The sequence below is a fragment of the Carex rostrata genome, chromosome 28, assembly GCF_964058835.1.
Source record: "Carex rostrata chromosome 28, lpCarRost1.2, whole genome shotgun sequence".
Classification (NCBI taxonomy): domain Eukaryota; kingdom Viridiplantae; phylum Streptophyta; class Magnoliopsida; order Poales; family Cyperaceae; genus Carex; species Carex rostrata.
This window is the reverse complement of record NC_135945.1, coordinates 3,803,498-3,828,546: the sequence shown is the minus strand read 5'-3', so window position 1 is coordinate 3,828,546 and position 25,049 is coordinate 3,803,498. Positions and strand designations below refer to the sequence as shown.

At 32.1% G+C, this 25,049-nt stretch overlaps 1 protein-coding gene and 1 long non-coding RNA gene across 2 annotated transcripts; one reads left to right on the top strand and one right to left on the bottom strand.

Annotated features, from left to right (window-relative positions):
* Window positions 1-764: 764 nt before the first annotated feature.
* On the bottom strand, window positions 765-6,576 carry LOC144545862 (alpha-humulene synthase-like). The gene is made up of 7 exons (XM_078294429.1): window positions 6,360-6,576; window positions 5,538-5,796; window positions 4,847-5,219; window positions 3,445-3,669; window positions 2,393-2,528; window positions 1,877-2,128; window positions 765-1,470 (listed from the first exon to the last, which is right to left on the bottom strand). Exons 1-7 carry the CDS (start codon window positions 6,495-6,497, stop codon window positions 1,177-1,179), a joined length of 1,677 nt encoding a protein of 558 aa, XP_078150555.1. The 5' UTR covers window positions 6,498-6,576; the 3' UTR covers window positions 765-1,176.
* Window positions 6,577-13,616: 7,040 nt separating this feature from the next.
* Window positions 13,617-15,807, top strand: LOC144545992 (uncharacterized). Its single transcript, XR_013508658.1, has 2 exons — window positions 13,617-15,018; window positions 15,198-15,807. It is a non-coding gene; the product is annotated as an uncharacterized LOC144545992 (long non-coding RNA).
* The last annotated feature ends 9,242 nt before the right edge of the window (window positions 15,808-25,049 follow it).

Below are 25,049 nucleotides of genomic sequence, written 5' to 3'. Positions count from 1 at the left end.
ACGTGGTTAACTTTTAAATGACTTGGTTACTCTTGACTTGATGCCAAAGACATGATCAAAATCCCAAATGACCAATGTATCCCTCCTTTTGTACCTCATGGATTCAAACTAGATCTACACCCTTCAATTTAATGAGGAATAAACAAATAATTTAACATACCTATGCACTGATTGAATAGAATACTATATTTCCCATATCATGCATGCATCATGGCATATTTAAACACACATAGATACACACACCTATGAAAACCAATGGAACACGATCAATATTTACACATGAGCACCCCCTTTAGCTTTACTATTCAGTTCCCTTGAAAATAGGCCTAAATCCTATAATGAAGTCTTCAATAAGACCTGAAAAGTGTATTGATATAATTAACTGTGAGACTTGCACCTGTCAGGAGTTAAACGTCTTCACAATCAATAAACTCTCTTGACAACTAATCATGAACAGTAGGCCATCAAGGGTAAACCCAAAAGAAGCAGAAACGTTCTAAGCTCCCATGTCTCCATGAGGCCTTCCCTCTCCCAATTTCTAAGAGGCAGGCATAATATCTAAAGGGAAACATCCGAGGTCTGGACATATAACAATTTTGTACCCCACAATTATACAAATTATCAAATTATTTAATAATTATTTATTATTTGTCTGTTATCTGTTAAAATTAACTTAACATATATAAGTATAGAGTACATATAAGACGTAGCTACTGATTAAAAAAAAGACAATTTAAGGAAGAAAAACAAGAACACAATTTCTTTCTATTTATTCTTAAACATATTTTCTTCTCTTACATCCATAACAGAATATAACTCTATTAATAGACTCTTACCATTAAAGTAAACTCTTAAAATTCGTACAAAGATAAATGTAAAACATAATTCTAAACAACAACACTTAAACCTGACACTTGGTTACTAAAACTGCCTTAACTTATAGAGAACTCCAAACGACATAATACCAGAACCAACTGAAACTAGACTAGAAAACAAGTGAAAAACATAATTAATATACCCAGGATGGCCTACACTTGCCACTTCAACTTATTTTATATTGCCTCAAAATCTGACTGTGTTTGAGTTTATTCTTTAACAACTACTAGCAAATAACCTATTTATTTCATTCTCTGCATGAGAGTCATCCAGACTGGTAATAGCATGCGGTTGACTTATTTAAAGAGCGAAGGGTTCCAGCAGAAGCAGAGAACTTATTTTTTTAATATTGCTGGGTTTGTTAAATGCATCATTGAAGTAAACATAAAAGGTCTCCATTTGTCTGCACTGATTAACAAGTATCTCAAATACTGTCATGGGAACATCAGCTGGGTGAAGGCATGCATGGTTTACTCTCTTCCATGCATCTTCGCAAAACGACTGGAACTTCGCAGTTGTTTCTTCATTTGTTAATTTATGTTCGATTTTGTAGCACTCAAATGTTGTTGGCCCTTGCCCAGACTTAGTCTCACGCTGCAAGCATCAAATGAAAAAAAATTGTGAAGCTAGAACTATAACTTAGTAAAAACTTTAGTTTTTTTAATCAATGCATTCAATTTTCCAGTTTGAATTGATTGCACTTTTCCAATAGCTTGATTTTTGTTCTTACCATAAATCATGAATCCCTTTTCTGGATTCTTAAATATTTTATCTGAGGTAGATACTCAGTTGGTTCCCACGAGACTATATATATTTATGTCTAATTCGACTAGAGCAATTGAGTCTGAAATACTAAAACCAATAGATAACCAAACAACAAAATGAATATCTATTTCCTACTCTTCCCCAGCTGCTGGTCGTATACCAAATGACTTTTCAATTTATAGCACACCAAATCAATTACTAAATAATGTTTAGTATAATTAGGTCATTTTGGTACCTCATGACCTATTACATCGTCGATGTATCTAACAATTCTCATGCAATCCATGGTGACATCTGGGAAAGTATAGAGCCACTGAAAGACCTCTTTGGTGATGAGTTCCCCTGGAGTTCCTAATAAAGGAAAACCAACCACGAGGAAGCCAACATGTTCATCTAATGCGGGTTTTTTGCGCTCATAGAAGGATGGTACATACCCACTCACACGCCACTCCACTTCTTGCATGTAACCGTCAATAAGTATCTGCGTCTATTATATAAATGTAAAATGCATTACAACTTTAAAATCCAGAAAATAAGATATATATTCGAAAAGTCAGGATGAAAATAATTATCAAACAGAAAGTATACATTAATGAGGTATTAAGTTAAAAAAAATTAACACCTCTGGAGTCTGCACTCCTAAAAATTTTAAACTTGATATGTTATTTATTAATTATTAATAATCCACATAAATAAATAATATAATTAAATATGAATAGTTCACCATAATGAGAAAAACATGGTATCATACCGACTTGATAATGTACGGCAAACGGTACTTCTCACTAGGCTCTAATTCATCATCAAAACTATTAACTGTCTTAATGAATTGGTGACATAAGTTCCTCAAGTACATCGGTAGTAAATTCACTGCCTTTTCATCCCACCTACAAGGAAGTTATCCCAGTACTGACATTAGTTTCACTAAATATATATAATGTTATTAGTAAATAATTCAGCAAGTTAATTAATAATTCCGTTAATTATGAAGTATTTTCTCTTAATTAATAATTCAGCAAGTTAATTATGAAGCATCTCCAAAAACTTATGATGACAAATGTCCAAGCTTATCTTAAATATATATAATGTTATTTTATATTTATAACATAAAACATCTATATTTTTTACTTAACGGAAAAACAAACATTGGAATTTTTTTCTCCTTTTTCACAAAAATACTTTTGAAGATTTATCGCTACATCAATAAAAACTAGTTTTTTCACCTGTTCATTTTGTGTTATCAAAATTTTCTTCCAGCACATGCTACCTAGCAATAAATAAATAACAATTATATTGGGGATATTATTCTCAGTCATTCTTTATCATAAAGAAACTGTGCAATTTGAAATATATATAGCTCGTTTTTCTTTTTCTTTTTTTACAAAAAAGTTGACGGGGGTGGATGTTCTTCCTTGATTTTTGTTTTAGTTAAGGACTCCAGATTCTATTTCTACATATCCCACTGTCTGTTAGTTCCAATAATAACAACTTTTCATACGGATGATATTATCTTTATCAATTAATTGCAGATGTGATTCTCATCTTCATCCCGATTTAAATCTGACGCTTTCAAGTTCTAACTTTGGTTTAGGTCTGAGAGATCATTCAAAAGAAAATTTTGGTTACCATTATAATTTCAGCAACTAATGATAAAATACATTCCGCTAGAGTCATTTGAACGATATGTTTCTGTTAGAATATCACCATTGGACGACAATATATATACATAGTACCCAGATTACAGTTCATTAATTTTAGCTAATGAAGAAAACATATCACAGGTAAAATATATAAATAACTTGCCTCTGTATTGCCTCATTTAGAAGCTTGCATTCTTCATATGTGCCGTGCACATCAAAAGTGTCATCCACAACTGTTAGCAACGCATACAACTTGGCAATCATTTTCCGTGCACGGCTATACTGATCGGCCTCAAAATATTGTCCGAAACTCCATAGCATATATACCTCTAATAAACGCTCCCGTCCATATTTTAGATTCTCGCCAATATTTAGGTTCTTCCACCATCTGCAACATGTATATAACCATATTTGTATTATTAATCTATGTTCACTAATAGGTATTAAAACTTTTAGTGAAGCTGTTTAGTAATAATGAAATGAAACACTATATTTAACTAAGAAAGTATATTTGGTTATATCGAAACTTATTAAGTACGTAGGTTTACATTGTAAAGACACTATGGACTTATATATACAGGGAGGTTAGCTACTCTACTTATATAAACATATGAGAACAATATTGTTATATGGACTTTTATTTTTATGCCAAAAAGAGGCCACCTTTCAAGACATAAAATATAGCTAAAAAATTCCAAAAAAATATAAAAATCAGTATTCTACGTGTTTACTATAAAACCAATTTATTGAACTACATAGGTCGAACTTTAGAACATGTAACTTTAAAACCGGATCCGTAAGTACTTCGGCAGAAGTGCTTCTGGAGCAATTTAGCTGGATTATATATATAGAGGTTGGCTAATATCAAAATGTTTGTTCGGTAGCCATGGTGCAATCAATTGGTATTTTTTTTATTTTTAAAGTCCAAATGGTATTTCCAAACCCTTAGATTTGATCTCTATATTAATATGTACTTGGAGACAATAATTTTAGATTTTTTGAATTTTTTTACTAATTGTTAAGTCAATTTTAAAATTGCTGATTTTAATAAACAATGAAAAATTTGTGGATCATTGAAAACACCGATTTTAAAACTGACTTAATAAATAGTAAAAAATTCAAAAAAAAATGTAAAAATTGGTCTCCAAGCACATTTTAATATAGATTGAATATTGAACGGTTTGAATCGACTGTTTGGACTTTAAAAATGTCAACACCAAAGCGTTTGTTCTATGGTGTAGGAACAAACATTTTGATATTAGCCAATCCCCCTCTCTCTCTCTCTTTATATATATATATATGCACACACACATATTCATATATATACGCATGCATGTAATGGAAGGACTGATTTGTGAAGTTTGATCTAAAGAAATTTGCAGCTTAAATATATGCATTTAGTTTTAAACCGTGGCTAAGGAAATGTCTGATTCCGTGGGTAAGTCCACGGATATAGTTATCCCAAATTCCCCGTTGGTAAGCAATTGTTTCCATGGTGATAAAGCAGATTCTAGCCTACTCCATATTGAATAGTTTTACAAGGATTAATTATATATTGAACTCACAGAGAAAGCGTCTTCATCTCTTCCAAATGAAGAGTTTGGCATGTATTAAAGTCCAATTTTGCAAGCTCAAGTAATATTTCGTTTCGGTTTTCCTCCTCATCATATTCTTCAATATAAAACCTTGCCTCCACTCTCACCAGCAACTTATGCAACGGCATTTTTAGTGCGCGCAATACTTGTTTCTTTAGTGGGGATCTCAAATCATGGAGCATTAGTAAGAGATGGCCCCTAGCAAAAGAAATTGCATCAACAAGTATTTCCTCACCAGGAGTCGCAAGATACCCTGCGTTATACAGGCTTAGCAATCCTTTCGGGTCATTGGTTATGTTCTCGGCAAAGTTTCCTTGATCATCTTTGAAATTGAGAAATACATCTGTAAATGTTTAAACACAGTAAATAGTCAGCTTAAGTGATTAATTAAATGTCTGGAGATAAGAGGCGGAGCCACATGAGTCCAATATGTGACAATTCCCTCCCACTCCTAACTACGTCTCCAGATACAACTTCATAAACAAAAGAAAAAAATCATTGAACAATTGGCAACTATATATGATTTAAAAAACTAAAACATGATTTTAAGAAAATAGATTCAGGAGTTCATCTATTTAAGATATGTTGTTTTCTTAAAAGGTTGATATGAAACAATAGTTGATACGAAAGATGACTTTCGATGAAATTAATTGTATATTACCTGAAGACGCATTAAACCCGTGTTGCCTGAGTAGTCGGAAGCGAGTTGCAACATGATGAAGATCACAATTAACTAGTTTAGCATCATGAAGATGGCTTAATGCATCATAAATGTCGCTCTTAAAGTGGTAACCTATGCCAAGGTGTTCAATTGTATCAATTAAATTCACCATCTCCACACTGTCAATGGTGGACCCAAGCATTGCTCTAACTTCCTCTTTTAGCTCCCTTATCCTTGCTTCGATCCACTCTTTGGACTTCTGCAAAACCAAATGTGATGTATTAATTACACTCGTCTTGTACAAATAAGAGCTTTGTGAAAAATATTCAAGAAATTTGCCTTGGGTAATTTAGTACTGTTTCAATTGTAAACAGGAAATAAAGCTAGCGTGGAAAATCTAAAACTGTCTTTCATTGTTGACCAACTATATATAGATTATGGAGTCTGTCTGATGCCGATCGGACCTACTTTAGGCTCGATGGGCTCCATGACCGTCTTGAAAAAGAAGGAATTTTTGTGCGCATGGATCTTAAATAGGTATTTTGTCCATCAGACCTACTCCACTTTCGTATATATTGTTTGCCATCAATCTTGGATATTTTAAATACAATTTAAGCACTCTTTTGATTACATTTTAAATTTACAATAGTTATTGATAATAAAGAAATTTTAAAGCAGTTAAATATCTTTTCTTTTCAGCGAAGTAGAACTACTCTCTGTATATTATGAAACAACCAGTATATCCAAGGCACCCAACAGCAAACTAGAACTTAGGAGTTGATTTTCATGGGAAAATATAGAGATTAATGTATGGTGGTATACCTGAATAGGGGCTGTGTGAGTGATGAAAGTGTCAGGACTCCACGCAGTCGGCTCATACTTAACAAACCTGCGAGCAAAACCCTCCTGCTTCTCACTGTTGCAAACAGCGGGGCATGTTTTCTGTTCTTCACTATTCATCTTCCCACCTAGCTATATGAAGAGAATTTGTTTATTTTCTAAGCTTCACTATTGTAACGATGGATCCTTAACCCTTTTCTTTCCTTGGGCAAAACACATTGCAAGTGCTCCTATATATATAGCACATACATCGATCTCCTCCTTTTGTTTGATTATTAATTAAATATTATTTTTTTAATAAAGAAGTTATAAGAAAGGGAAATAAATCTGCTGCAATCATTCATGAGTGAATAGTAACCCTACAATTCCTCCTTTTCTGAATCCAACCGTTGAATTGTTTCGAGATGTGTGCACATAAAAGTTATGAAAAAGTTACTTTGAGATTCGTTCTTCAAAAAAGATAGACGGTTGGATTCGAAAAAGGAGGAATTGTAGGGTTACTATTCACTCATGAGGATTGTAGAAGATTTATTTCCATAAGAAAGATATATAGCACATGCATTAAACCTGCCTATTGTGGCCGGATCTAGCTATTGATAATAAGATTGGACACCACCATTACTTATACAGTGTTACCTCATCCGCTTCTAATTCTTTAAGAATTTTTATGTAGTGAATCAAAAATAATTTCCACTTGTTTTCCCTATAGGCTGGGCAACCTCCACTCTGCTCTGCTGGCCTTCCAGTTCTTTGGCCTCTTTGCCCTCTCGCCCATGGCTAGCATCGGATTTTATCTAAAACGGATTGTATGGAAATTCAGAAAAAGAAAATATTCAAATTCAGTTTCAAAAATACTTCAGATACAGTACAGCACAGTTGTTAATTTTTAAGTATTTTACAAAATCAATATTTTTAGACCATTAAATTTTTGTACCCAACTTAATAAATAGTAGAAAAGTTAAAAAAAATATAAAATTTGATCTGCAAGCATATTTTAATATATCCACCATGTATGGACTTTAAAAATGTAGGGTGTAATATTTTAATGTTTCAAGGTATGTGTATGAATAATTGTAGTGTATAATATCCTTGATTGACTATTTTATAATATCTAAAACATATATAATGGTCTTTTATAAAAAAAATATATATGATGTAAAGTGCTATTAATTTTTGGTGACATATGGCTAAAATTCACACCGATGTACAAATTTGATAATTTTTAACTGTTCATCGAATGACTTAAATTTTTTTACTGTGTACATTTAAAGATATTTGGCGAAAAATGAAATGATATTCAAATTACATGAAGAATCCACAATCAATCTATAAGGAAAATAAAAAATAAAAAATATATTTTTTAATTTTTTTGCTTTATTTGAGAAAGCAAAATTAAAATTGTCACTTTAGTCAATTGTTAATTAATGGATCCTAATACTATTTCTATAATATATAAGAAGAAATTTTTTAATACAAAATAGTTATTTTTTGTTGAAATTAAAGTACTACAAGTCGAAAACCACATAATAATCCCTGGAAATTTAATAAAGTTGTACTGCCTCCAAATAATAGACTAACCAAAGTTTCTGAAATTTTCATGAAACTATTTTTTTTTTTAATCAAAGGTTTACATGACGTCAAAGTTAATAGAACTAAAAACGTAGAGCATATATGATCCAATTCACAAAATGGACTTCAATTTGGAGGAATTCGAGTACACACACACATCATAATGTTTCCGAGTCATTCACTACAACAATGTAGATACTTTTTGCGAGAGAAAAAGCAAATTTATGACGGTACTCCCTCGCGAAAAGTACCGTCGCAAAAAGAAAAAGCTGAAGAATGAGAGTAGTCCGTCGCAAAAAGTCACTTTTTTATCCTCGCGAAAGGTGTCTCGTTCTTGTTGTGATTGTTTACGTCCGAATCTAAATTAGATATTTCTTCAATACACACCGCATCATAATGTTTCCGAGTAGAGAACGGCTTTGACCGGCTGATCTATTGACCTTGTTACCGCTCATAGTATATTTTGAAATTTTAGGAAACTAATTAATGATATGGGTGAAATTTTGATTTTGATTTTTTGATTTTTTATGTTATAGATAAAAATTTCGACGTAATTTGCAACTTGCGAATTGCAAGAGATTCAATTGTAACAGTGCTTGATTTGTTAATTGTTAGATCCAGTGTTATGGCTCAGAAGAATAAGATATCATCACTACAAAAATGCTAAGCATACACTATTATAAATAAAAAAGATTTCAAGTGTTATATTTGTAATTAAGTTGCTTGAATATAGAAAAGAAGTTTTGTCTGACTCTTATTATAGTGAAAAATAACCAACAAAGAGAAAAAAATTAATTAAGGTCCGATACTACGAATCCGCATTAATGAACTTTTTGAGTTAATTCAGAGGACCGTTCGATGAAAATCTGAGTCAATACTGCTCACACCTGTAGCACAAGGATTCCTTTAATATTCGTGTGAATTTAAATCGGACGGCCGTTATCTTAACTTAGAATATGAGTTAGCTCGAGGATACAAATTCCTATACTACTCAGAGAATTAGTGCTCATCACTTTGTTTATACTATGGAGGGAGCGCTGTACAAGATTGTTCAGAGAGCGTTCAAAGTCGGTTGAAGAATTGACAGAAGAAGTTAAAACCCAGTGGAATTATACAAATCAAAGAAGATTGAGATGATTAAGAAGATCATTATGTTTCTGTTATGTTCTAGGTTTTTTTTTTTTTTGCAATCACATGTACATCCATCAGAGGGTTATTTCTCACAACCCTCAACAAACAATGTAACCAATTGCGGTTAATAAAATAGGAGCACGACTCCTATTCTTACTCAAAAACAAATTCCTATACTATGGTATAAGAGGCCATATACAACCACCAATGCGTGATGTGCTATAATAGATCCTGAAAACACATGATGCCACAGTCCGAAAAGGCATACAAGTTGATCCTTTCACTTGACGGTTTGACGCTTTGAGATTAACTCCCAATCTTTTGAGAATAAGGCTAGAATAGGAGAGTATTATTGGGCTTTGAGATGTGTGCCAAATTAAATAACGGTCGAGATTAACTAATTGTAAAAACTTCCTGTTACGGTACCGGGAAGGATGTGAACTCGTCTGAAAATGCATTAATAAATGTACCAGTACAATTTAGTGTAAAAAAATATTGATAGATAAAAGTAGAGATTTTTTTTCCATGAAAACATTTTACCTTATTTCTATCTTTTACCCTACAATGAATTCAGTCCTTTTTTTACCAATTGTCTCTTATAGAACCTCAATCAACTCCAAACAGCCAAGATGAAGCAAGTAATGAACTCCTTCAACAAGCTTTACCCAGACCTAGCTCAACTCAAGAAAGCGAAATACATTATTTCTTACCGACTTAAAATTTGCACTTTCCGCAACAGCTAATGGACGTGGAATCATTGACGATTATTTTCCATCTTCTAATCATCACCGATACGGTTTTGCGAGAAGTATGCAAATTAATTATTCATTGAAAATTTTAAATTCAGAAGTATGCAAATAATTTATTTCGTTTTCAATTGATGTACAAAGATAAAAAAAAATACCTTATTTCTAATCAATATAGAAAGATTGGATTCAATGAATAATTCAGTACGAAAGGAGAATTGAGCATCCGCATTTCTAAACACCAATTGGTTCTAATGAGCTCCCAGCTGAGAGATTGGAGTTCGTATCCTCTGAGTTGACCCAAATTTTGAGTTAAGATCTTGACAGTCCAATTTAAATCCTCACTAATAAACGACCCCGTGCGTTATAGGCATGGATCGGATTGATAAAAATGATGATTACACGGCTGAAAAAATTAACTCAAACAGTACGTTAATGCAGGAGTTGCCGATTCAAATGATTAGAAGGTCAGCATATCAAAATTGTTAAAAGTTTTTCAAGTCATAGATAAGTAGACCTGTACTCAAAAACTGATCTAGTTCTTGCATTTACTATTTTAATCTAGAACTTGCTCTCATCTAATCTTTCATGCATGTTACAAATAATAATTGAATGCAACAGGAAGGATTTGTCATGTATGAATGGTATGAATGTGATATCATGTAGATTTCTTTTAATCTATATATAACTTGCTTTTAATCTAATTCTAAATGAGTCTCATCCAATAATTTTTTTTCAATAATTCGATAGAAAAGGAGAATTGAACATCCACATTTCAAAACCCCCTGCAGCTAGGGTTCTTCCTTATTCTGTTCCATTTTCGGCTGAACTAAGAAACCATCCATCTCTTCTTGACAAAGTTAAGCTCGAAAGAGATCGGCAACATGTCAATCTGACTAATATCGTAAGTTTTTTTTTCGATTACATGCATATTATGAACCGTAAAATTGAAAATAATGTTAGACGGAGTGGGTGGATTTAGATTCACTGCTACGTTATAGTATGCAATTTAGGCACATACCATTTTTATTTTCTGTGCATCTATGCTGCTATTGGTACTGCAACTCTCTAGTAATATATTTTCAAGTATAATGATATAACTCCAGACTTTTTATCAAAAATATCTGTGATTACAAGTTCATGATAAAATATGAACATATTGAAATGAAATTCATGTTTAGATGGTATCATGGGAACCACTTGTGCTGTTTGTAAAGGTGACAAATTAACAAGGATATAAATGAAGGAGTTGGCTACGGTGCTAGGCGTAGCATAGAGGGCCTCCGTGAAACGGCTCAATATTTGAGTTTTCAAAATCTTAACGGTCGATCTGAACCGTTCAACATGATCTCCATATGAATATATACTTGCAAATCAAATTTTCCATTTTTTATAATTCTTTTACTATTTTTTTAGATAGGAAGAAAATCACTTGATCAATTGTAATAAAAATTAATTTAGAGTCTTCTGTGAAAAAAATTTATAATTCTTTTACCAATTTTATATTATTGCCTAGAGAGAGAGAAAGGAGAGGAATGTGATTCATGTGCATAGAGACAACAATTTTATATTATTGCCTAGAGAGAGAGAGAGGAGAGGAATGTGATTCATGTGCATAGAGACAACAATTTTATATTATTACCTAGAGAGAGAGACAAGAGGAGAGGAATGTGATTCATGTGCATAGAGACGACAACATTAAGTTATTGCCTCTAAAGTTTGTACGGTGGATCTGTAATATTCTCAAATGAATTAGATGTCATGGGTCATAAAAGTTATTCCCAAAATAAAATTACATGTTTATTTTTTTTTCTTATTTGTAAGTTATTGGCAAATAAAAGATCCTAAAAATTTATTCGTCGATAATTATAAATTAATTTTTATTACAAAGAAATCCAATTAGATATATATTATTTTATTTTATTGTTATTTTTCACCGAAGACCCAAAAAGTTTATTCGGCGATAACTCTAAATTAATTTTTATTACAAAGAAGTCAAATTAGATATATATTATTTTATTTTATTGATACTTTCCACGGAAGACTCTAGAAGTTTATTCGCCGATGACCCTAAATTAACTTTTACTACAAAGAAGTTCAATTAGATATATATATTTTTAATTTATAGTTATTTTTCACTGAAGACCTAATAAGTTTATTCGCCGATAATCCTAAATTAATTTTTATTACAAAGAAGTCAGATTAGATATATATTATTTTATTTTATGGTTATTTTTCACCGAAGACCTTAGAAGTTTATTCGTCAATAAATCCTAAATTAATTTTTATTACAAAGAAGTCAATTTAGATATATATTATTTTATTTTATAATTATTGTTCACCAAAGACGCTAGAAGTTTATTCACCGATAATCCTAAATTAATTTTTATTACAAAGAAGTCCAATTAGATATATATTATTTTATTTTATGATTATTTTTCACCGAAGACTGTTGAAGTTTATTCGGTGATAACCCTAAATATTTTTTTATTATGAAGAAGTCCAATTAGATATATATTATTTTATTTTAGGGAAAATTGGTTATTTGCCACTCCAAAACGTTAAAATTTGAAAAATGCCACCCCGAAATTAGAAACCATACTAATGCCACTCTAAACTTAGTTAATTTTGTAATTTTGTCACTCCAAATAATTAATGACTAAAATACCTCCCACTCACAAAACTTTGGTCTACTGGTTCTCTTCCTCTCCATCCGACTCTCTTCTTCTATCCACTCTAAACTTCAGATACAATACAACACAGTTGTTATTTTTTAAGTATTTTACAAAATCAATATTTTCAGACCATTAAATTTTTGTACCTAACTTAATAAATAGTAGAAAAGTTCAAAAAATATATAAAATTTGATCTGCGAGCACATTTTAATATATCCATAATGTATGGACTTTAAAAATGTAGGGTGTAATTTGATGTTTCAAGGTATGTGTATGAATAATTGTGGTGTATAATATCCTTGATTGACTATTTTATAATATCTAAAACATATATAAGGGTCTTTTATAAAAAAAAAATATATGATGTAAAGTACTATTAATTTTTGGTGACATATGGCTAAAATTCACACCCATGTACAAATTTGATAATTTTTAACTGTTCATCGAATGACTTTATTTTTTTTACGGTGTACATTTAAAGATATTTGGTGAAAAATGGAATGATATTCAAATTACACGAAGAATCCACAATCAATCTATATAAGCAAAATAAAAAATATATTTTTTAATTTTTTAATTTTTAATTTTTTTTGCTTTATTTGAGAAAGCAAAATTAAAATTGTCACTTTAGTCCATTCACTACTACAAAAAGATTAATTATTAACAGGTTATTAACCACGGTTCCGAAAGTTTTTTAGTGAGCCGTGGGTAAATAAGGAAGTGTGATGGTCAGATGACTTGTTTACACGGTTGAACCGTGGTTATTGTAGTTCAAACAATTTAACCGTGAGTAAAGGATTGATATTATCCACGACTGGGTTAAGGTGCTATTTACCCACGGCTGGGATTGGAGGAGGCGTGGGTAAAGAGCTGTGGGTAAAGGGTGTAAATCGTAAATCTCCTTAGTACTGTTTTCTTTTCGCTCCATCTCTCACTTGGACGATATTTTCATTTTCCTCCCACTCTCTCTCTCTCTCCGAGGATTTCCAATGTCGATCTCTCTTCCGCTCAACCCAAATCCACCCCTCTCTGTCCGCCGCTCAGTCCAAATTCGGCTTCCCTCTGTCCTCCGCTCAGCAACTTCGCCCCCCCCCCCCCCCCCCCCCCCCCCCCCCCCACTCCCTCCTCCGCTCCCTCTGCCGCTCAGCACAACGTCGGCCCCCGTCTCTCTAGGTCAGTATCGATTCTCTCTGTTGGATTTCTTTTAGTTCATCTTCATCTTTACAACAGTTTCAATCACCACGATTGTTTTTTCCATTGTAGCTTATTCTTGATTTCTTGTTATCAGGACAGGTAATAGTCTTGAATCCAAGTACTTATCGGTGCCTTTTGTTTTAAGCATATGCATATGAAGTAGCAGGTTTTTGTGTATAGCAATCTTTACTTGGTTATTTAATTTCATACTTGAACTCTCAGTACTTCAAAATTCTAAATAAAATTTATATTAATCTAGATCAGTACTATGGTACCAGTCTGATAATACACATTTTTTAATGCATGAACAATTAGTATCGTTGGGGTATGAACAATTATGTGTACTTCCTGCTATAAACAATTAGTATCATATATGACAATTGACTAGGGTTTACATGGATTGTTTTTACTATGTTTGCTGCCATATCTTGCTGACATATAATATTGTTTATCATGTGTTAATTAATCTTGTTTTAAGCTATTAAGTCTGTCTTGTTAAATTTCAGATTTGTTAAACCCCATGTCAGAGCCATATCAAATCAATCAGATGAATTAATGTCAAATGGGTGTTCGGGTGTTTAAGTTCATAGTGTACAACCAAGAAATTGGGAGAAGGGAGGCTGTTCCATGTGCAAAAATCATGAAGTAGTACAATCAGTAAGCAATCAATTAAAGTACCTTTTATTTCCATTCTTGTAAATAGTTATTCTTTGAATCTACAATTAACACTAATTACTATCCTTTATTTTTCTTGAGGGCTTTTCTGAAATACATTAGTAAAGGAGGGCCGCATACTAGAGAGCATAAATTGAAAATGAATTGGTCCTGGATCATGGTATACACACTAACTTAAAATTTAGTTAGTTATGAATACAAAAAACAGTTTATGATGAGATGGGATGAGAGTTGTAAAGTAGCATACAAAGAGAAAGCTCAGCCAAGAGTCTGCTAAGAATTTAAAAGAGAATTGATGATGAGTAGTGGTTCAATATGTAAGTCTAAATATTATATTCATTTTTTATTGTTAGTTTTATTGCTATGATCTATTTTTGCATTGATTTTAGAGAGTGTGGCTTAACCATATTCTTACCAGTATCAAGCAATGTTGTGCTCAATTTTGGCAACCTTTTTTTGGTTACATCAGTGGCATTATTTTGGGGTCTGTCAAGTAGGGTTACTTGAGATTTGGGTTAAATTTATTTTTATTGAAACTTTTTTTGTAGTAATCACAGTGAAGTAGAACATTTGTCAGTTGCTTTTCCACGGCAAAGAAGGGATGGGAGCCAAACTCCCAACTATGAACACAGCTACAGAGTCGGTTACAAGGTAACTTACATGTTATTGTTTATTTCTTGTTTGGGCCCTTCAGAACTCTTTTAAATTTTTTGGGTATAACCTGCAACTTAAGAAAGGTTTTATGTGCTTTCAAAAGTATGAACTTGTCTAAAGTACTTCTGCAGTACTAATGCCTGAGACTTATAAATACATTTCTTGTACGTTTCCAGGGAATGGATGATCAGTACTTCATAAACAATCTTCAGCTTCAGAGTGATGTACCCTAAAGAAGTGTTCTCTTTTATTGCAAAACTTGACTGATAAAAATTAGATATCGAGTTTGATAAGATTTGAAGGCCTGTGGGACGTAACGCAGGTGTATGTGCATTATGAGTGAGACTGGAGGCTAGACACTCTTCTAAGGAAGTTGACACAACTAAAATTGTACTACCTTTCATGGTTATTAGGTTGTAGAGAAAGCAAAGGATGTATTGCGTGGTGAAAACGGGTCAGGGCCCCTAAACACTCTCCTAAGGCATACTCTATTGAGACGAAAGTTGCAAATATGGATGTGAGGAACAATAGGAAGACGAAATAAATGAAGTACTAGTCTAGGAGAAAGTTGCTCTAATTTGTCCCGTATTCAATTTTTCTTTCTTTATGACATATTCAAAATTCTTGGTGGTTTGTACAGAACTAATTTATAATTTTTTTATAGATTTGTATTTACTTGACACAACCAAACCCTTGTTTGATATGTGGGTTGTGTTTATTATTTAATATTCTCTGTAAGTTAATTTAATTCAATAAATGAAAAAACCTAAATTATTTCAATATTTCTATTTCACATTGTTTATGTATCTCAGCTATTTAACTAATTTAGGTAGATCACTTTTACCCACGGCTCCAACCGTGAAGAAAAATCTAGTCAACCGTGGGTAAAGGAAAATGGGTAAAGGAAAATCCACGTTTGTTCTGGAGTCAACCGTGGGTAAAGGAAAATCTAGTCACGGTTAAGGAACCGTGGGTGTTTACTCTGTACTTTTACAAACGCCAGCATGAGTCACGGTGGCGAATCCGTGAGTGATTTAAATTTTTAACCGTGGCTAATTTGTTATTCTGTACTAGTGATTGTTAATTAATGGATCCTAATACTATTTCTATAACATATAAGAAGAAAAAATTTAATACAAAATAGTTATTTTTTGTTGAAATTAAAGTACTACAAGTCGAAAACCACATAATAAACCCTGGAAATTTAATAAAGTTGTACTGCTTCCAAATAATAGACTAACCAAAGTTTCTGAAATTTTCATGAAACTATTTTTTTTTTTTTTAATCAAAGGTTTACATGACGTCAAAGTTAATAGAACTAAAAACGTAGAGCATATATGATCTAATTCACAAAATGGCATGGACTTCAATTTGGGGGAATTCGAGTACACACACACATCTTTTTGAATTTGAATTTGAGTACTAGCAGTGTAGGAGAGAGGCATCCGAGCATCAATAATTTTACTAGCAGTATGCTTCGGCCATTTTTATTAAAACCCTAAAAAAATAAAAGTTTTTAAAAAATTACCCCCAGTTCGGTTTTTTTTCAAAATTGCCCCAACCACTCGAGGCACGGGCGGTCCACACTCCTACCTAACCGCCCGGGGCATGAGCAGTCCACTAGCTAGGGACCTGACCGCATTTAGGGTTTAAATGTACACCGTAAAAAATGTACACCCTAAAAAAATAATATTTTCACTCTCTGACAGCTTCTTGATATTTCAAAAGATTTAATTAAATGATATCTTCGAGTTTTGATCTTCTTCTCTTTATTTCTAGTACTAAAATAGTAGTTTAGCGCTACTAAAATATGTTCAAACCTAAAATTAGATATCTGTCCATACACAAAGCACCTTAGACTGACCTCTGATATAGTACCAAGTCCAAACTCAGCAGTCAAGTACTAAGCAAAGACCACTGGTATAGTGCAATGCACTAAGAACATCAAATTTAACCTCTTCTGATAAATCAGCAAGTGTAAACTGATATAGGGACCAAACTACAAATATGATTACATCAGCATGTAGATCATTCAAAAATACATAGAATTGACACGAATTTCAATTTATTTGGATTTTTTTACAATTAGTTATGAATTTCCAAATTTCAAATTTGAAAAAAACTTTAAACAGCCATAACTTTGGCTAGAAAAGTCAGATTTGTGCGTATTACTACTTTTCGGAAAGGGAGGAACGAGACGAATCTGGATTTGCCTGAGAAAAATCCCCTGGGGGAAAATCCTTGGGCATTCGAAGCATCAGAATTGCAAAAAAAATGTTGTCTAGTACCTCAAAAATTCAGTTTAAGTTTTCTATCAACGGCAGACATGCAACGATTAGTATTTTGTTTAGTCAAAAACTTGAGGGATTATCCAAGAATTATTCATAAAATTATTTTATAATGCATTTACTATTTATTGTGTGCGTTTGCTTATTCAAGCAAATGATATATGTTGACAATAATTTAATAATTCAATTATTCTCTCTTGCCCTCCAATTATTCTCTAAACAAAAAAGAAGAAGTTAACATCATTAAGGCAAAATAACCATATTGTCTTGTGCATATTTGAATAAAATAAATTACTAAGAATTAAGGTCAAATCCCTAATTATTGTTATTTCTAGACTTGTGATATCCAACTGACAAATCAAATCAAACTTATAAAGAGTTATGACATCTCACTCATAAATATATCAAATGTGTTATTTTTTGTCATACAACCTAAACATAAAAACTAAATTATTTAAATGAAAATATTTTCTCTCTAAAATAATATAAAAAATAGAGGACCGCCCAGCAGAGGGGCGGTCAGGTCCCTAATGGACCACCCTTGCCCCGGGCGGTCAGGTAGGAGTGTGGACCGCCCGTGCCCTGGGCAGTTGAGGTAGTTTTGAAAAAAAAAAACTGAACTGGGGATACTTTCGTAAAAACTTTTTTTTTTGGGTTTTAATAAAAATGGCTGAGTATGCTTTAATCAAACACTCACATTCATTTATTTGTTGCTTATTGAAATTAAGGGCCCGCTATGAACATCATAGTGTCCTTCTTTCTTGCATCTTCGTTATCATCATGGTGTCCTCTTCTACTAAAACCATAAATACATCATTTCATGAATGGACTGCTGTTTATTATGTAGTCATTAGGAATTAGTATTTGATTTTGATTTTTCCTTTCTAAGTCAATCTCAAAATCAGACTCAGCGAACTTGTACCTTGAAGGATATTTTTTTTATGGGTAATAAAAACATAACTCTGCTAGTAGTAAAAAATTTCTATTTACAAATTTGGTTTATATTTTCTGTAATTCTAACTGAATAGGTACTATAAACTTTGTTCAAATAGATAATCTGATTATTAAGAAATTGATTTACATAATTTTTTGTATCACATGGCAAATATAATATAGACAAAATTGATATTTTAGAGTCAGCTAATAAATCTAAGTTGGTCCATGGATAGAGATCAGCTAATAATGTGATGCAAAACGGTTCTGTTATGATCTTACCTGTTAAGCTCATGTACCGATTAAGTACTAAAAAAAAAGTACTATAAAACATGAAATCTCAAGTAAACAACAAATAAAACTTATTTATCATTCACTCTATCATTTGTGAATATAGGCGGTTGACACAGAGGTTTACATACCTATTTAAAGTAAAAAAAAAAAGAGATAAATGCTCTCCTTGAAAATGCAAAACAATAAATGATATTAAATCCAATTTTAATAAATCAACAAAACTTTTATTACTGTTTTGACTCTTTAATAAAATTCATACGGCCTCCAAGCAGTCAAAGTATTCAAACTGCTTAATTATTTCTTAGATTTTCATCCATGCATTAAAAAAAGCATGCTCTTAATAAAAAAAAACATTCAGTCAAACTTGTTGAATTAATGACAAAGTTTTTTGGAAATACGGCCCATGTCATTGAATATGTGCATCAAATTTCAAGTTGTATATACAAGCCCTTAATCAGTCTAGATCTGGTGTGGTCATTGTTGCCTTGAGCCATAATCTACTTGTCTATTTGACTAGATTTGTAAAACATATATAAATTAAATTTTGTAGTTTTTCATCTTGAGATATTGTGCATGTTTATGACAACAAAAGATTCAATAATTACACATCAATTATGAATTAATAAACCACTATACAACATCAAGGATGTAGTCATGAAGCACATGACATTGGATAGTAGGAGCATCATCTCAATATTAAGATAATTAATATGTAAAATTGATAAAAAAAAACTTGAGAATGAATTAAGTGAGGCCTACCTTTATAACGGTTCATGAATTGTTGTAATGGAATAAATAAATCCTCTACCGATGTGTGATGGATTAAATCGGTTGGAACCTTCACCGAACAGTCGGAGTTCCAGAGGATTTCCGTTATGGTAACTGTTACAACGGTCGTCTACCGTTATACAAAATATCTACCATTAGGGTTCTCGGCAATCCAAAGCAGCGTAAGTTGATCTACCTTTATAATGGTCCAAGAACTGTTATAAAGGTAGAGCCCAATTACTTCATTTTTATTAGCTCTCTATAAATAGAAGCAATACTAAGATTTGAAGAATCACTCTAGCCGCCCTCAACTTCAATATTACGAATTTCCAGATATAGAGAAAGTCGTGGTTGCTTGTACACTTCAACTTCAATATATACAATCAATCTCAAGCTTATTTAACCAATACACAAACTCTTAGAGTGATCTTGTGAGATCAACCTTTTACTTTAGAGCCTTTGTTGCTCACTTTGTTATCCTTGAGCTCATGAGCCAATTCCGTGCTCAGGCCGTGTGATTTCCCAGAAAATTGTAAAGGCTCATTGGTTCCACCTTGTACATTTCTCATTGGGTAAAGAAAAGTGTGCCATCTCGAAGGTCGCAGGCCTCAGAGATGTAGGCGTTAGTGCCGAACTCCGTAAATAACTCTTATGTGAAGTGTCTCTAAAGTCTACTATTTAATTACTTTATTATTTCATATTTTACTTTAGGACCAAGTTATTCGAGTTTCTATTGAGAATAACTTTAAGACGCATTAGAGACTTGTAACTTAATTAGATTAAAAGTTTAAAAATGTCCTATTCACCCACCATTTAAGTGCCTTAGGGACCAACAGTCATTGTTTACGTCCTAATCTAAATTAGATATTTCTTCAATACGCACCGCATCATAATATTTCCGAGTAGAGAACGGCTTTGACCGGCTGATCTATTGACCTTGTTACCGCTCATAGTATATTTTGAAATTTTAGGAAACTAATGATATGGGTGAAATTTTGATTTTGATTTTTTGATTTTTTATGTTATAGATAAAAATTTCGACGTAATTTGCAACTTGTGAATTGCAAGAGATTCAATTGTAAGTTGTAACAGTGCTTGATTTGTTAGATCCAGTGTTATGGCTCATATATAAGAATAAGATATCATCACTACAAAATCGTTAAGAATACAGTATTATAAATAAAAAAGATTTCAAGTATTATATTTGTAATTAAGTTGCTTGAATATAGAAAAGGAGTTTTGTCTGACTCTTATTGTAATGAAAAATAACCAACAAAGAGAAAAAAATTAATTAAGGTCCTATACAACGAATCCGCATTAATGAACTTTTTGAGTTAATTCAGAGGACCGTTCGATTAAAATCTGAGTCAATACTACTCACACCTGTAGCACAAGGATTCCTTTAATATTCGTGTGAATTTAAATCGGACGGCCGTTATCTTAACTCAGAATATGAGTTAGCTCGAGGATACAAATTCCTATACTATGGTATAAGAGGCCATATACAACCACCAATCCGTGATGTGCCATAATAGATCCTGGAAACACATGATGCCACATAGTCTGAAAAGGCATACAAGTTGGTCTTTGATAATTGAGAGTAGAGACTGCAGGCTCCAGCGCAGAGACACACAAGCGGCAGGGACCCCATAAGCACAGTCTGAAAAGGAAAAGTATCCTCCTGTAAAAGATTCCTTTCACTTGACGGTTTGACGGTTTGAGATTAACTACCAGTCTCTTTGAGATTCGGGCTAGAATAGGAGCAGTATTATTGGGCTTTGAGATGCGTGCCAAATTAAAAATAACGGTCGAGAATAACTAATTGTAAAATCTTCCTATTAGGGTACCGGGAAGGATGTGAACTTGTCTGAAAAAGCATTAATAAATGTACCACGTACAATTTAGTGTAAAAAAATATTGATAGATAAAAGTAGGAATTTTTTTTCCATGAAAGCATTTTACCTTATTTCTATCTATTAACCAACAATGAATTCAGTCCTTTTTTTAACCAATTGTCTCTTATAGATATGTATGCGATACAAATTCTGCAGCTCTGTATTTCTATCCCCGGCTTCCCTGTTTGTTGCTAGATTTTTTTGTTTTTTCATGATGTATGTATACTGGTAAGGTACTGAGAGGTTCTGTTGTATCAGGGAGCCTTTTTGATAGAGGTGCGTGATAATTGGTTTTCTTGTACTAAGTTGCATATGTATGCCTTGTAAACTTTTATGTTTATAATATATGCCTACGGGTTTCAGCCAATAAATAAAAAAAAAAAAAATTGTCTGTTATAGAACCTCAATGAACTCCAAACAGCCAAGATGAACCAAGTAATGAACTCCTTCAATATGCTTTACCCAGACCTAGCGAAACTCAAGAAAGCGAAATACATTATTTCTTACCGACTTAAAATTTCCAATTTCCCCGAAAGCTAATGGACGTGGAATTATTGACAATTATTTTTCATCTTCTAATCATCACCGATACGGTTTTGCGAGAAGTATGCAAATAAATTATTCATTGAAAATTTTAAATTCAGAAGTATGCAAATAAATTATTTCGTTTTCAATTGATGTACAAAAAGATAAAAAAAAATACTTTATTTCTAATCAATATAGAAATATTTGTTTTAATCTATATATAACTTGCTTTTAATCTAATTCTAAATGAGTCTCATCCAATAATTTTTTTTCAATAATTCGATAGAAAAGGAGAATTGAACATCCACATTTCAAAACCCCCTGCAGCTAGGGTTCTTCCTTATTCTGTTCCATTTTCGGCTGAACTAAGAAACCATCCATCTCTTCTTGACAAAGTTAAGCTCGAAAGAGATCGGCAACATGTCAATCTGACTAATATCGTAAGTTTTTTTTTCGATTACATGCATATTATGAACCGTAAAATTGAAAATAATGTTAGACGGAGTGGGTGGATTTAGATTCACTGCTACGTTATAGTATGCAATTTAGGCACATACCATTTTTATTTTCTGTGCATCTATGCTGCTATTGGTACTGCAACTCTCTAGTAATATATTTTCAAGTATAATGATATAACTCCAGACTTTTTATCAAAAATATGTGTGATTACAAGTTCATGATAAAATATGAACATATTGAAATTCATGTTTAGATGGTATCATGGGAACCACTTGTGCTGTTTGTAAAGGTGACAAACAAGGATATAAATGAAGGAGATGGCTACGGTGCTAGGCGTAGCATAGAGGGCCTCCGTGAAACGGCTCAATATATGAGTTTTCAAAATTCTAACGGTCGATCTGAACCGTTCAACATGATCTCCATATGAATACATACTTGCAAATCAAATTTTCCATTTTTTATAATTCTTTTACTATTTTTTTAGATAGGAAGAAAATCACTTGATCAATTGTAATAAAAATTAATTTAGAGTCTTCTGTGAAAAAAATTTATAATTCTTTTACCAATTTTATATTATTGCCTAGAGAAGGAGAGGAATGTGATTCATGTGCATAGAGACAACAATTTTATATTATTGCCTAGAGAGAGAGAGAGATAGGAGAGGAATGTGATTCATGTGCATAGAGACAACAATTTTATATTATTGCCTAGAGAGACAGAGAGGAGAAATGTGATTGATGTGCATAGAGACGACAACATTAAACTATTGCCTCTAAAGTTTGTACGGTGGATCTGTAATATTCTCAAATGAATTAGATGTCATGGGTCATAAAAGTTATTCTCATAATTAAATTTCATGTTTATTTTTTTTCTTATTTGTAAGTTATTGGCAAATAAAATACCCTAGAAGTTTATTCGTCCATAATCATAAATTAATTTTTATTACAAAGAAATCCAATTAGATATATATTATTTTATTTTATTGTTATTTTTCACCGAAGACCCAAGAAGTTTATTCGGCGATAACCCTAAATTAATTTTTATTACAAAGAAGTCAAATTAGATATATATTATTTTATTTTATTGTTACTTTTCATCGAAGACTCTAGAAGTTTATTCGCCGATAACCCTAAATTAACTTTTACTACAAATAGGTTCAATTAGATATATAATTTTTTTATTTAAAGTTATGTTTCACTGAAGACCTAAGAAGTTTATTCGCCGATAACCCTAAATTAATTTTTATTACAAAGAAGTCAGATTAGATATATATTATTTTATTTTATGGTTATTTTTCACCAAAGACCTTAGAAGTTTATTTGTCAATAAACCCTAAATTAATTTTTATTACAAATAAGTCAATTTAGATATATATTATTTTATTTTTTGATTATTTTTCACCAAAGACGCTAGAAGTTTATTAGCCGATAATCGTAAATTAATTTTTATTACAAAGAAGTCCAATTAGATATATATTATTTTATTTTATGATTATTTTTCACCGAAGACCGTAGAAGTTTATTCGCTGATAACCCTAAATAATTTTTTATTATAAAGAAGTCCAATTAGATATATATTATTTTATTTTAGAGGAAATTGGTTATTTGCCACTCCAAAACGTTAAAATTTGAAAAATGCCACCCCGAAATTAGAAATCAACCTAATGCCACTCTAAACTTAGTTAATTTTGTAATTTTGCCACTCCAAATAATTAATGACTAAAATACCCCCCCATCACAAAACTTTGGTCTACTGGTCCTCTTCCTCTCCATTCGACTCTCTTCTTCTTTCCCTCTGATGGCGAAAGAGTGTCACAGTCAGCTATTCTCTTCTTCTATCCACTTCCTCTCCTCAGACGCCACTATCTCCACCTGGAATCCCCCAAATTTGCACTTCAACTCGTCACATTCAGTTCATAGAGTGTCAGATCGGAGGCAGCCATAGTCACGTAACCGATCAAAGGGATTTGCGAGGTTTTCTGTATGTCAGGCAGCTCCAGCGGCATCATGGTCTTGACTGCTTCGTTTACCAAGAGATCTTTCACGAAATCTATGCCTTTTGTGGAAATAATGCCGGAAATGTGGGAATCAGAAGAGGTGGTTGGGTTGGGGAAGAGGAGTAGAGGCACCATGGAAATGGTGAGAATTGGAGGTTTGAAAAATAGGGAGGGTATTTTAGTCATTAATTATTTTGAGTGGCAAAATTAAAAATTAACTAAGTTTAGAGTGACATTAGGATGATTTCTAATTTCGGGGTGACATTTTTCAAATTTTAAGGTTTTGGAGTGGCAAATAACCAATTTTATCTTTATTTTATGGTTATTTTTCACCGAAAACACAAGAAGTTTATTCGCCGATAACCCTAAATTATTTTTTATTACAAAGAAGTCAAATTAGATATATTATTTTATTTTATTGTTATTTTTCACCGAAGACCCTATAAGTTTATTCGCCGATAACCCTAAATTAATTTTTATTACAAAGAAGTCCAATTAGATATGTATTATTTTATTTTATGGTTATTTTTCACCGAAGACCCTAGAAGTTTATTCGCCGATAACCCTATATTGATTTTCATTACAAAGAACTCAAATTAGATATGTATTATTTTATTTTATGGTTATTTTTCACCGAAGACCCTAGAAGTTTATTCGCCGATAACCCTATATTGATTTTCATTACAAAGAACTCAAATTAGATATATATTATTTTATTTTATGGTTATTTTTCACCGAAGATCCTAGAAGTTTATTGGCCGATAACCCTAAATTAACCCTAAAAGGGGTAATAATTACATTCATTGCCAGCATCCTAAATATGTTAATATATATTTTCAAGATTTTTTATACTTTATGTTAATGTATTTA

Bases quoted from the DNA above. Each gene is read 5' to 3' on its own strand.
- LOC144545862 (XM_078294429.1), bottom strand. From the start codon at position 6,497: ATGAATAGTGAAGAACAGAAAACATGCCCCGCTGTTTGCAACAGTGAG. The intron at 5,797-6,359 runs GTATACCACCAT...TTGGTTTTGCAG, and splicing joins CTCACACAGCCCCTATTCAG to AAGTCCAAAGAGTGGATCGA. The intron at 2,129-2,392 runs GTATGATACCAT...TTTATATAATAG, and splicing joins TGCCGTACATTATCAAGTCG to ACGCAGATACTTATTGACGG.